At 41.6% G+C, this 13,369-nt stretch overlaps 1 protein-coding gene across 1 annotated transcript; it reads left to right on the plus strand.

Annotated features, from left to right (window-relative positions):
- The first annotated feature begins 3,846 nt into the window (after nucleotides 1-3,846).
- Nucleotides 3,847-4,930, plus strand: LOC119648736. Its single transcript, XM_038050554.1, has 4 exons — nucleotides 3,847-4,000; nucleotides 4,251-4,365; nucleotides 4,433-4,710; nucleotides 4,773-4,930. The coding sequence occupies exons 1-4, from the start codon at nucleotides 3,986-3,988 to the stop codon at nucleotides 4,851-4,853; spliced, it is 489 nt and encodes a 162-aa protein (XP_037906482.1). The 5' UTR covers nucleotides 3,847-3,985; the 3' UTR covers nucleotides 4,854-4,930.
- Nucleotides 4,931-13,369: the final 8,439 nt, after the last annotated feature.

The following is a 13,369-nucleotide window of genomic DNA, read 5'->3' on the forward strand; positions in this document are numbered from 1 at the left end:
TGAATAGATGGTGCAACTGTTCTCCATATTCCAGCAGATTTGCCATCGCTTGCCGCAGAGAAAAAATCCGATCTGTTGCTGATTTGCCTGGAGTGAAGCCTCTTTGGTATGGGACATATTTACTCCTAGATTGAAATTATGAAATGGCTTCCGGAAGGACGGTGTCCTAACCACTTAGTTCGCCCGAAAGACTAGTGATAGCACCGGTAACATTTTATATGGCAGCACGAAGTCTCCTCCAAGGTTGTATTGGTCAACGATTCTAGAATCAAATTTAGAAGAGTTCGCGTGGCCGAGTGGAAAAGGGAAAAAAGGCAACGTTAGTTATATCCAGAGAAAAGATATGACGTGTTTATATCGCCCAAAATCTTTGGCAACCCGAGGGGGATTGAAAATCATTCCAACACCAGAAAATTAGAATAAAATTTCAAAGACGAAAACGAGAATATAAACGCAATAATTAGTTCAAGGGGTTAGGCCATTTTAGCGGCCTAATAGATAACTTTTTTTTGGGATTTTGTTTTGAATGGGAAGTAAATTGAATTAAAAGAGGATGAAGATGGCATACGGTTTCGTACCATGGCAGAGACAACTCATCAAACACTGCCTCATCTTTAGCCTGAGAGAAGCGTGATGGAAACCTGATTAAAATCAATTCAATGTCTGCCTGTCTGTCACACCCGATTTACTTGGAAGCGGCTGAACCTGTGGTTAGCGAATTTGGTGAGCAGGTGTGTTTTGTGAATCCCTTTACATATAGCATTTTGTGTTGAGTGTTTTCACAGAATATGGGCATGTTATCTTATTTCTGATATTGAGTGAAACATAGGGAAGTGAGCGTTCAAAATGTGTGCCCCAAAAAGTGAAGCGTTCTCAGAACTCACTCAGCCCAAAAATCTGCAAAAATTCAGAATGGTGCATCTGTGCGAAATCTAGGCCTCAAAATACATCCCACTCCGATACCTTCTCAAATAAAGTTAATAATGGAATAATGGAAACCCACCTTAGGTTCATCCTAGAAGTACACAATTTGGTAGTAGGTAAGAATGTAACTTGTTTATATTATGGTACATATTATAATTTACATAGTATACCATATATTACATAAGATAAATAAGTTAGAACGCAATTAACATAACAATTAATTAACATAATTAAGTTATAGAAGAAAGTTGTACATTTCAGATGAATTTATTATATTCTAAGAAGCATATGACGTCATCATCATATAAAGTGAACTCATATGAGCGGCACGGTCCAGTTTGCATTTTTTTGCTTTTTTAGTAATTTGTGTATCAGTATGAATTACTTGAAACAGAGATGTGTATATTTATGTGCTAATTAAGTTTACGTGTAGTGTTCAATAGGGCAGATATGTGTATACGTTAGTACCAGTGACATTTACTTTAAGTACTAATATGTATGCTCTTCTCCACGGGGTAAAGTGGAAATGCGCGATGATGCGTTAATTAGTGAAGGAATACTTTGCATTTTTAGCTATGTACGAATGAAAAACCACTGCATAGAGAGTTGCTAACATTAAATGAACCAAAAATCATTATACCTTAAGCATCCAGCTTTCGATATCCCGACTTATTTATAATTTGCAAAATACGACATGGGTGCTTCAGACCATAGCTCGGCTGAGCTGGAAAAAAGGCCAGCTTTGTTCTGAAGTGGGGGCGGAATTACGTTCGATATAATTTGCACCCATGCTGTGTTTTTCGAATTATAAAAAAGAGCGCATAACGTTTGTGAACCGTTCAGTCACGCTGCTTCCAAGGCAGAAGTGAGGCAGTGCCCTGGTACGATACCGTAAACTGTCTTGGTCCTCTTTTAATTTTTTGAACCTTGGGTATTAAACCCAAAAGGAGGAGTCCGTGAACCAAAAACAGTGCGAATAAACTGCACTCCATTTGGTCTCGCCCGAGATCAAGTAGATGCGGACTTCCCGTATATAGAGAGAGCATTCGACAATGTTAGTACCAAAGCCATCTAGGAAGCTCTAATCAGATAGGATTCGAAGGGTGTCTCACGCATTGAAAAGCGTGGGGCCGTCTCTCCGGTGCTCTGGGTGGTAGCGTGAGTGAGTGAAATCATGGAGGCCGGGTTGGGAAAGGGAAAATCAAACTAAAACCGATGCTATTTACCACCTAGACTAAAGTGTCCGAATTACACCTTCAGCGGCTATGAGAATAAAGATTGGCTTTTTCCTCCAATGTAAAGTATCTGGGTGTGTTCCTGAATAATAAATTAAATTGGAAATTAAACATAGGACTGATGATTAAGAAGGAAGGAAGGAAGTTTTCCACGCCTGCAAAAAGGTCTTTGTTAGAAAATGAAGTTTCCAGCCCAGGATGATTCTCTGGATGTACACAGCCATGGTATGTATGAGTTATTAAGAAGAATTTTGGTGTGGACTTTCCAACGAAGGTCTAGTAGAGGGACCGCCAAATGTAGCAAGTTTGTGATATAATACTCTTCATCAACGGATCAAAGATGGTCTGCGAAGCCGTGGCGGTGGTTTGCTCGGATACAAACCGTGTGGCTGAGTTGTACGGTCTTCCAGGATTCGTCAGTATCTAAGCGGAAGTACTAGCCATTATGGAAGTATGTCGGTGGGTGAGGCGTGATCCAAGCCCAAAGTGAGACACAATCATTCTGACCGACAACCAGGCGTCCACTAAGGCTTTGTACGCAGTGATGATATCCTTCAGGCTGATGGAGCAGTGTAGAGATGCGCTGAGTATTCTGTTGAGCAGTCCCAAAGTCATCCTCCTCTGGGTTCCTGGCTATAGGAACATAAGGAGGAATGAGTAGGCGGACCGACTGGCCTGGCTTTCGGGATTTCTTTGGTGGGTGTAGTCTGCGAATCACTCGACACTCTCAAGGGTTTAATCTGCTCGCACAACCTAACAACCACCGACTTCAGGTGGAGAAGGCTTTCCACCAGTGTCAAGTCAAGGAAGGTTTGCCTTTCTCACAACAAAACCCGATCGTGAAAAATTTTGGGGCAAACTCGTGTAAATGCGTGCAAGGTTACGGTGGTCCCCAGGGGACCTGCATTTTAGGGTACTATGCCATCAGTTTCGGGAAACCTTACAATGTGCCAAAGCTGCGGAGAATATGCAGAAACCCTCTGGCACTTCCTTTGGGATTATCGATCTCTAAATAGAGCCAAACTTAGGACACAAGGTAAGCAAATCTGAAAAAAATATCGTATTCCGCGCATATATCTAGGCCCGGAAATATTCTCCGTTTACGATATCTGATCAAATAAAGTTCCGGTTTCCGTTGTTAGATTGAAAATTTGCCGTATATTTCCCATAAATCCATAGCGCGTCTGCATTGAAGTTATAGCAGTGATGTGAATGTCCCCCCCTTTCTTCTTTAAGGAATACGATAACGAAAAGAGAGTGTTTTTGGGCCAACCAGATTATTGTCCTTTTTCCTCTCTCTCCAAACCAACCTGTATAGTCCGGACAGTTCAGTGCTGAGAACTAGACAAGCAACTGATTTTTTTCATGTTGGATGTCAGGAAAGCAAGTAAAAATATTACGTCAGCGAAAAATCAAATGGAGTGTTCAAGAAATATGTAGATGCCGCTTTCACTGTATTTCCGTTTCAAAATAAAAGTGACCCGTATTGTGTATATGCTTATGCAGTCATGATAACTTTTAACAGTTTGCTAGATAAATCTAAACAAACAGATATACGTAGCATTGCTCACATTAGAGCTGTCATATTTTTCGCAGATTTTTTAAAATCGGCTAATTTATTGGATCAATCTTATCTGGACGAATATAAAGATAATCTGGCTATAGAATTTTATTATTCCCAAAAAGTTTGTTAGAATGCGTTTGAACTTGCACAGCCTTATGTATAAAAGGCCTTGGGACACCGGAAAAAGAATTAGTTTCATATCAAAAGGCTAGAAGAACGCAAACGATAGTGTCCAAGTTGTTATAAAATCTAAAGAGACAAAATGCGTGCATTTTTTGTAAGTTTGCAGTTGAAAATAATTTTGAAACAAAAGATTAATGTTAGTTGCTGATAAGGATTGGTTTTCCAAACATATTCTTGTATTAGAAATCCTGAAGTCGAGTTTTTATCCCAGTGTGTTATTTTCCGGTGACCCTTTTGCAGTTGACTTGAACTAACCGAGTTTGAAAGCCTTATTTTGAATTATTTAGTGTTTCCATCCAAATTTTGAGAGTAAGACAAATCAGTTATATAATTATCCTTGTCAGGCTCTACTGATCGTGTTCGTAACCGTGGACTACGCATTTGGATCTTGTGGGGTATGTGGTTCGAAATCCAAGGTGGTATGCAGAGATAAGACAACGTTTTCATTCTGTATAGATGGTACGCATTTTCAACTTCAGTGCTCGAAAATTGTTATTTCGATTTTCTTATTATCCACTATTTCCAGATAATAATGTAGATTCAGCGGTGTATTCTTGCCCATATGGATTGGTTTGTGGTAACGATATCAGGATATGCGCTCCCGAACCAGAGGAACCATGCAACCCAGCATGTGGAAACTGTACATCCCGATTTGCTTGCCTCAGTGAAACCACTTATGCTCTTTGCTTTGGACAAGCCTATCCATCGGGAACTATTTACCCTTGCCCAGAGGGTCAGTTATGCAGCACAAAGAAATCGAATGGATTGAACTTCTGCGTTGATAAAGACAGTGTTCACCATGAGGTTCGTATTTTCTTTAATTACAGTATAGGCAGCCGATTTACATCAAATTTTATCCGTTTTAGGAGATCGACTGCTACAAAAATATAGTTGTCACAATAGACGAAAGCAATGGCGGAGTTGTGCTTTTACCACCTGTTTACTAAAATGGGAATGTAAAATTTGTGATTTTAAATTGTTCTTACACAAGCTGGAAATAAAGTTATTCTAAATTATGGAAAAACAAAGCCATCCTTAATGAAGAATAATTCAGAGCAGATCATTCGCCGGGAAACATTACATTATAATTCTTCCTCGAGGATTTCTCCTGCTGAAGCAGTTCTAATCATGTTGATATTTCTATTAGGATTAAGCTCACAGCACTGTCTGGCCAACGATCATAAGTATAACAAAATATGCCGGCATGAGAATATACTTCTCAGAAGTTCTTGGAAAGGATTGAAAAGAGGTAGTAGTTGCTGACAGTCTATGCTGCATCTGTGAGTCAATGGCGACCCTACATTGGGAGTATAAACTAGTTCGTTCCATTATTAAAGATTCGTGCAAAGCAGAACCTTATTAAAATCGATCCAATTTATTTGCGCAGGTGAAAACCTTTAATAGACACTAGCCTATACCCGCCAGTGTATGTAAGTTTTATCCACTAAAACCAACTCGAGACGCCTTGCCCCGTGGAACCAGCATAAAGTATTATATCATCGAAGGGAGTTAGCTCACTCTTGCTTGATCTCTTTTCCCTCTACGAAACATTCGTAATCGGTCTGTTCCACCTTTCATATTAGAACCAATCATGTTAATCCTAGAGTTTCCTCTAGGTTCCACCTTTCTTTCACAAATGTTGGACAGTATAAGAATGCATGCTCTAAGTCCTCTGGGACTCCATCTAATTTGGAGTTTAAACGTGTGCCTGTACTGGCGATATCCTCCATGCTCATGAGAAAATGGCTAAGATTAAAGTTGATCTCACCACGCAGTCTCTCCAAACACTTCTCAATGGTAAGTACTAGTCTGTATATTCATCGACCCTTTCTTGAGCGCTCCCAATGCTTCTCCCATCTATTTACCCATCTCTCATTTTCCGCCCTCTTCGTCTGCGATCTGCCAAAATGGTATTCTAGAGACTGCGAATGTTACATCATCTGAGACGGCCAGAGGGCGAAAGGTACCCTTAAGGTTATTCTTTTATAGACCGGTACACTGGATAATATTTGAAGTGCCCTACCTCAAATTAGAGCTGCATAAAGTAAAATGATCTATTATCGTGCCTCGTTCGTATCAATAAGACGTGTCAAACATTAAACGCATTTTTCTCTCTGACATGTAGCATAACTTCAACAATTTTCAATGTTTTTACTTGAAAACGTTACCACATCTTCACAACAAAATTTCAAAGAGAATGTCGTATTGAATTTTGGATGATTTCATTGCAACAATTTTTAATGATACGTTAAAGTCATTTTTTTTGTGGAAAATTAAAAAACTTTAAGCAAACATCCGCCTACTTTTTAAAAATCAATATAAGTACCTAAAATTCCGTATGTCATTCCCTAGCTACACTGATGTAGATTTTTCGTTTTTTTTTTAAAGTACTTATAGTGCGTGCGGCAGAGTATTTTGAATTCGACAGGCTTTAGTAGAATAATTGCCGCCATTTTCGGAAAACAAGACCTTACTAATATGGTCTGTCTGTCTATCTACCTATCTGTCTTTTTTAAGATTTTATGTGAAACAAAACAAACAAAAATATTAGAATCGATTCAATGTTTGTCTGTCTATTTTTAGGAGGAGGTGGATATCTTCAAAAGACACTGGCCTGGACGCGTCTGCGTGTGGGATTTTTACCTACTTCGACTCCGCTATCATATCACCAGGCGGGGTTAGCTCCTTCTAGCTTGGTCACCTTTCGTCTACACGCGGTGTACGTAACTGCGCGTTTTTCGTCTCCTCTGGCTTTTGCAGTTGGGTCTGAATAGTTATGGAATTGATCGCATCCCAGTCTTCCCGACATGCTAGCTTTCTTCGCACCAGGCACCAGCATTTAGGGTTTCCTCTAGGTTCTTCATTTATTCTTCAAATCTTGGATAGTGGAAGAATACGTGCTCTGAATCCTCTAGGATTCCATCATCAATGGATAATCGGGTGAGATATCCAGTTTAAACCTGTACGAACACTGGCGATACCCTCCATGCCCAGTGAGAAACCGGCTAAGATTATACTTAATCTCACCGTGCCGTCTCTCCAACCACTAATTGATGGCAGGGATGAGCCTGTAAGCCCACCGACTCTTTTCCGGGCGTTTCCAACGCTCTTGCCATCTATTTAGAGATCTCTCTCGCTTTCGGCGTTCTTCGTCTGCGATAAAGGAAAGATTAACTTTGCATTGTATATATCCACGATGGGCATCATTTGCGAGATGATTAACGCAGCATCATCTGAGATAGCCCTAAAGTCAGAGCAGCATCATCTGAGATAGCCCTAAAGTCAGGCTGTTCTTTTGTAAACTGAGCACAGGGGGTTAGCGTCAAATGTAACTCGCAATGGCTTCTCCCAAAATGGTTCCGCGTAGATCAGTATCGAACTTATTAGCCTACTGCCGGCAGCCTGAAAGTATACCGTGCGCAACCCCCCCATCTATTCCCATTCCCATTGATGATATGATTCCCAATTTGGATACGGGCATAATTTCTTTTATAGGGCTTGTAGGGTTTTTTCGTCCACAAGCGTTAGATTAGAACTCTCTAGCCTACCCTTAACAGCACTGATCGTTTCCCGTGAGTATAAGTCAGCATCTTCAAAATCCTTTGTGACTACAACCAGCGCTATATTGTCGCCGTAACTTCCTCCGGAACCGTAAGATGAAGATCGTTGATGTTCCACAGTAGTTGGTCCAGTGCAGAGTTCTGTGGGATACACTCTAAGACATACAGGTCTGTAGGAGGTTGGCTCACCTGGACATTTATCAGCTTTAGGAAGTAGTACTATCTTTTGCCGCTGCTTTCCCGCAGGAAATATCCACTGTCCGGTCTGGATTTCATGAAAAGCTTAAGAGCCCTATTTGGTACGCCATCCAGACCCCGAGCTTTGTCATCTCGCATTCTACGCAGATCTCCACCAGCTCGCTCCTGCTGACTGGCGGTATTTCCGTCACATTCAGAGAACGCTGGAAGTAGGCTCTTCTTGCTGGGGGAATAATCACTTGATGATTTTTAACAAGAAGGTAGATCTGCGAAGATGAACGGCCTCTGAACTACCTCATCATGATTCTACAGGCGCTCCCCCATCGGTTTTCATCCGCTTTCAAACAGAGCTCAATAAAGCATACCATCTTGCTCCGTTGGATGACGAGCTTGAGAGGCGTGGTGGCATCAAATGAAAGGGCTCGATTAATACTTTGCGCGGCCTCTAAATATACGCCCCGAAAAATATAACAGGCCTCGTTAGCAGAGACTATCCAAACGAAAAATCCGAAAAAATTCACAATGGTGCACTATTACAAAATCTAGGCTTCAAAATGCATGCCATTCCGATAACTGCTGAAATAAAATTTCCCAGAAAACTCCCCTTAAACTCATTTTTAGAGTACAAAATTTGGTACCAATAATATGACACAATCTTGGGAAGTTTGGAAACAATTCAACTATTATTAACAAAGTTGTAGAAGATCAAAATGGTGTCTTTCACGTAGATTTATCGCAATATCTTACATAAAAGGAACTGACATGAACTTCGCATTTGGATATACCAAGAAATATTTTCAATTTTTAGAATCATCCAGCTTCCGGTATTCCGACTCGATTTTGGCTGGAAAAAATCCATAATGGATACGTATCTAAAGTCGAGGACGTGCATGCCAGACCCTTACCGACTAAATTTTTTTCATACTCTCCCCGCGGGATCACCGCTCTGGTATTGTTTCGCGGGGCTATTCAGTCACTAAGTGTTCATGGAATTCAGTTTGTAAATAGTTGTGCGAAAATTCTTGGTGCTATTTTCATTGTCAGTTTCAGTGCCTTGTTAGGGATTCGATCAATATCGGAGACTACGTTATCATAGACTCGTTTTACTGCGTCAAGAACTTTGTCTTTAGTGATGTCGTAGGAAGTATAATTTCCGTATTGTAGTCAAACAGAGTCAGAACTCTCTCCCACAGCAATCTGGGACACATAACATATTGAGGCATTTTGCCTTTTACTGCAGACAGCATCGACTTGAACGCAGCTCCCCATGGGTCAGAATACGTCGCATGTTGGGACAACTGCGATAGCTTATCTCGCTCCAGTAAACGCAGCACTCAAACACAATACCTCCAAAAATTATTAAGTGATCCTGATGGTCAATCTGATTTTGGTCTCTTCATCATCAACGGCGCAACAACCGGTATCCCGCTTAGGCTTGCCTTAGTAAGGAACGCCAGACATCCCGATTTTGCGGCGAGGTCCGTCAATTCGATATCCCTAAAAGCTGTCTGGCTTCCTGGCCTACGTCATTGCTTCATCTCAGGCAGGGTCTGCCTCTTCTTCTTTTCTACCACAGATATTGCCCTTATAGACTTTCTGGGCTGAATCATTCTCATCCATACGGATTAGGTGACCTCCCCCCCCCCCCCCCCACCCCCCTTCACCGCAACCTATTGAGCCGCATTTTATTCACAACTTGATGGTCGTGGTATCGCTCATAGATTTCGGAGGATTCTTCTTGTGGCGCAATGTAAAATGCCGTTGATTGGAACAGAAGAGACCGACTTATTTCCATGCGGTCCTTACTGTCCCAATCAACGGCATTTTTCCACCGCTAATTCTCCACTCCCCCGGTGCGTTCAGAAAATGAGTGAGTGGAGAGTTCCGCGCCATCTACCCGTCCGCATCCGCAACTTTCGAAATAAATTTCGAATGCTGCAGATCCTGCCGCGCCACATTCTCTCGAACGCGGCCATGAGTTTGCAATTTTACTTATGTTTGTGGACCTGATTTCCGCGCAAACCAGGCACTTTCAATAACCATTTCATGTGATACTGCTAACTAAATGATGAGCAGTCTATTATCATCGGTTCCTATGTGAGCTATGGGAGCCGACAGATTGCCTGAATAAGGGCTCCGTCCCTCCTTGACTGATAAAATCTCGAAGTATGATGTCATACTTGGGACAGGCCTTGAGGGTCCGCTCAACTGCCTTGTAGAAGGTAAACTATGCAGTCTCCTCTGTAGTGACGTGACCGTTTATGAGGCTTATATTTCTAAATTTGCCTCGCAAACCCCTTCTACTTATATTTTCAAAGCGATAACACCAGGTTTATTTTTCTGGCTGACTAAGGAACCTACTCCGAGCACATGGTTTATTGGATGGCCGCTATAATATATGGTGCAGTGGTTCTTCTCTAGGAAAGCGGTCCCTGTTTAGCACATCTCTTGCAATGCTGTTACATCAGCCTTATTTTCGTACACGGTATCGGCGAAAATCGTTATGCTGGTGTCGCTGTCGCTGTTCGTCCATCCTGTCTGAGGCTCCCTCTGTGGCTTGTAACGTCGGTTTTCCGTGTAGGGTTGATAAAATTGTCTCGTTTTTAGGCGCGGAAGACTCTCCTTCTCGGTCTGCAGTTTTTCATTAAAAAAGAACTCTCAGCGATCGCCACCTGAAGGTCGAGAGAGGGTTTGGTAGTAGACCTGTTGATGTTGATTTGGCTGTGTGTTTGCTAGGTTTTATGCTCCGTGGTGGGTACCAGCCCACGTCTCGCCCTTTGACCTATACTATCCTCTGACCGCTTGGTCTCTTCAGGTTAACATTTATTGTTCTGAGTAGCTTATCCGTGGTGAAGTATATCGCCTGATGACCCCTGAGAGTATAATTCTGGTTAAAAGTGTGTATGCTTGACCAGCGAGTCACTTACGAAAGTAGGATCTACGATGGGGCTTAACTCTTTACGCCTAAACGTTTATGTTTCCGACATTGGCCAGGGTGATGTTTAGGCAGCTGAACACCTCGAGTAATATTCTTCTCCTTTCATTTGCTTCGCGATTTCCCCACTTATGTGCCCAAGCATTAATGTGGCTCTTGTTGCTGTGCTCTATGGCGTCCCTCGCTAGTCAGTCAAGCATATTGCAATATTCTGACATTATCATACTTGATGCGTCGTCGATCTTATCCCTCACAAAATCGTTTTTGCAGTGTTTGTCTATCTATCCGTCTGCTACGCTGTCACATGCACTTTTCGTAGAAACAGTTTTAACTATTGTAAAGTACTTTGGTAAAAAAGGTAGATCTGTGAACGCTCATACATGCTGTGAATTATATTGTTCCACGCTGAAATTAAAGGGGTCCTATACACGTAAAAGAGCGGTAAATAATTCTTTTCCGCCGAATATAGCCATCTAGGGTACAAACAAGTACTTTCCGAAGCCGGGATTAGTTTTGACATTGAATCCAAATTGGAGGAGTGAAGACGTTCGAAAAGGGTCATTTACTTCAAGAACCCGCAACTAGCCAACTGAAAAATCTGGAAAAATTAGGGTGGACAATGTACATGGTATCTACGCTTCAATAAACGGTCTGTTACGATTTCTGCTCAAATAAAGTTAATAATAGTATAGTACTGTATTTTGGAAATTTATTGCGAACGCTCTTAAGTTAATCCCAGGTCCTTAAAATTTTTCATTGATGTATTTTTTCATATAAAGCCATCATACTGGAAAGTTTTGGGGAAATTCTGCTATTGCTAACAAAGTTGTAGTTGGTCAAATCGCCTATTTCCAGTCAGAGATAGAATGTCAGTACCGCAACGAAATTAATATCGTATATCGTGAACCGAAATATTCTTACAAAAAAGATCAACCAAACCTTTCATACCCCTTTCCCCCCCTTCATATCAATTGTGTAAATTTAAATTCTTTTTCAAGTTTTATTGAAAACATACATGAAATTTGGCTGGAACGTGAGAACTGTGAACATCCACGCATGCAGTGAATTATCTTATTCTATGTTGAATTACAAGGCTCAAATAAAGTAAATAATCATCACCACCATCAACGGCGCAACAACCGGTATCCGGTCTAGGCCTGCCTTAATAAGGAACTCCAGACATCCCGGTTTTGCGGCGAAGTCCACCAATTCGATATCCCTAAAAGCTGTCTGGCGTCCTGAACTACGCCATCGCTCCATCTTAGGCAGGGTCTGCCTCGTCTTCTTTTTCTACCATAGATATTGCCCTTATAGACTTTCCGGGTGGGATCATCCTCATCCATACTGATTAAGTGACCCGCCCACCGTAAATAAATAATAGTATTTATAAATTGACTGCGAAACCTCCTTAAGTTCATACAGGACCCGTAATGCATTAATATGGATTTTAACATAAAGCAACATACTGGAAATTTGGTGGAAATGCTACTATTATTGGCAAAGTTACAGTAGGCCAAAGTTGCCTCTTTTGTATCAAATTGCTACTCCCTAAGAGATAAAATGTCAGCACCGCATCGAATAGAATATCGGATATATTCAACGTATATACACATTACCAGCTATTTATAGATGGAAACAACCACCGAAATATTGTTACATAAAAAGTCAACAAAACCTTACATACTTGAAGCGCCGAGTTTTTGGCTTCCGACTTGTCTATACAAGTGTGTATATCAGTCACATTTGCTATAGACGAGACAATTATATACAGGGTGCGGCAGCATAACTTCCTTTTTTAAAATGCGCGCCACTCAGTTAGTTGATGTCATAGCGGAGCGCTAGTGGTCTCATTCAAGAGGGGATACTGTAAAGTTTTGTCCCGACACGGTTCAGTCGCCATCATGCGTTGGAATAGTGAGGAGCGTGCATTTGCCGTTGAGGTTTACTTTTTAAGCGGATGTTCGGTTATTGCAACACAGCGTGCATTTCGGAATCGCTTTAATTTAGCCCCGTTGGCTCCCGTCCCAGACCGCAAATCAATTGTTACATGGGTCACTACATTCAGGCAAACTGCAAGTGCGACAAAAGGAAGAACTGGCGTCCCTCGGCCCGTTAGATCACCTGAGAACACTGAAGCAGTGAGAGCGTCAATGTTGCAAACACGCATCTGCCCTTGAACTATCCGATCATTCTGTGAGAAGAATTCTTCGTGATGATCTTCATTTTCATCCCTATAAGATGGCGATGATGCAGGAACTTTCAGAACGTGACAACGTGACTTCAATTCTCGGATGAACGCATGTGAGCTTCTTCTTGATGTCGTTCCCGAGGGTGCTATTGTTTTTTTTTAGCGATGAAGCCCATTTTCATTTGTGTGGGTTGGTTAACAAACAAAACATGCGCTACTGGGCTGACACCAACCCTCGAGAATTGCATCAAAAGCCTTTGCATTCACCCAAAGTCACAGTGTGGTGTGCAATTTCCTCAGCTGGAATTATTGGTCCCTGTTTTTTTGAGGAAAATGAGGTTACAGTGACAGTGAATTCGGACCGGTATGTAAACATGCTACAGAATTTTTTTTTCCCACGGCTAGAAAATTTGGATTTGGGGGACACTTGGTTCCAACAAGATGGTGCAACAGCACACACTTCAAGAGCATCGATGGCTGTTTTGAGGGAACACTTTCCAGAGCGCCTTATCTCAATTAGAGACGATTTGGAATGGCCGGCACGCTCTCCCGATCTGTCCCCTTGTGAACCCTACAAGATTT

This window comes from Hermetia illucens, chromosome 2 (genome assembly GCF_905115235.1).
Source record: "Hermetia illucens chromosome 2, iHerIll2.2.curated.20191125, whole genome shotgun sequence".
In the NCBI taxonomy this organism is placed as follows: domain Eukaryota; kingdom Metazoa; phylum Arthropoda; class Insecta; order Diptera; family Stratiomyidae; genus Hermetia; species Hermetia illucens.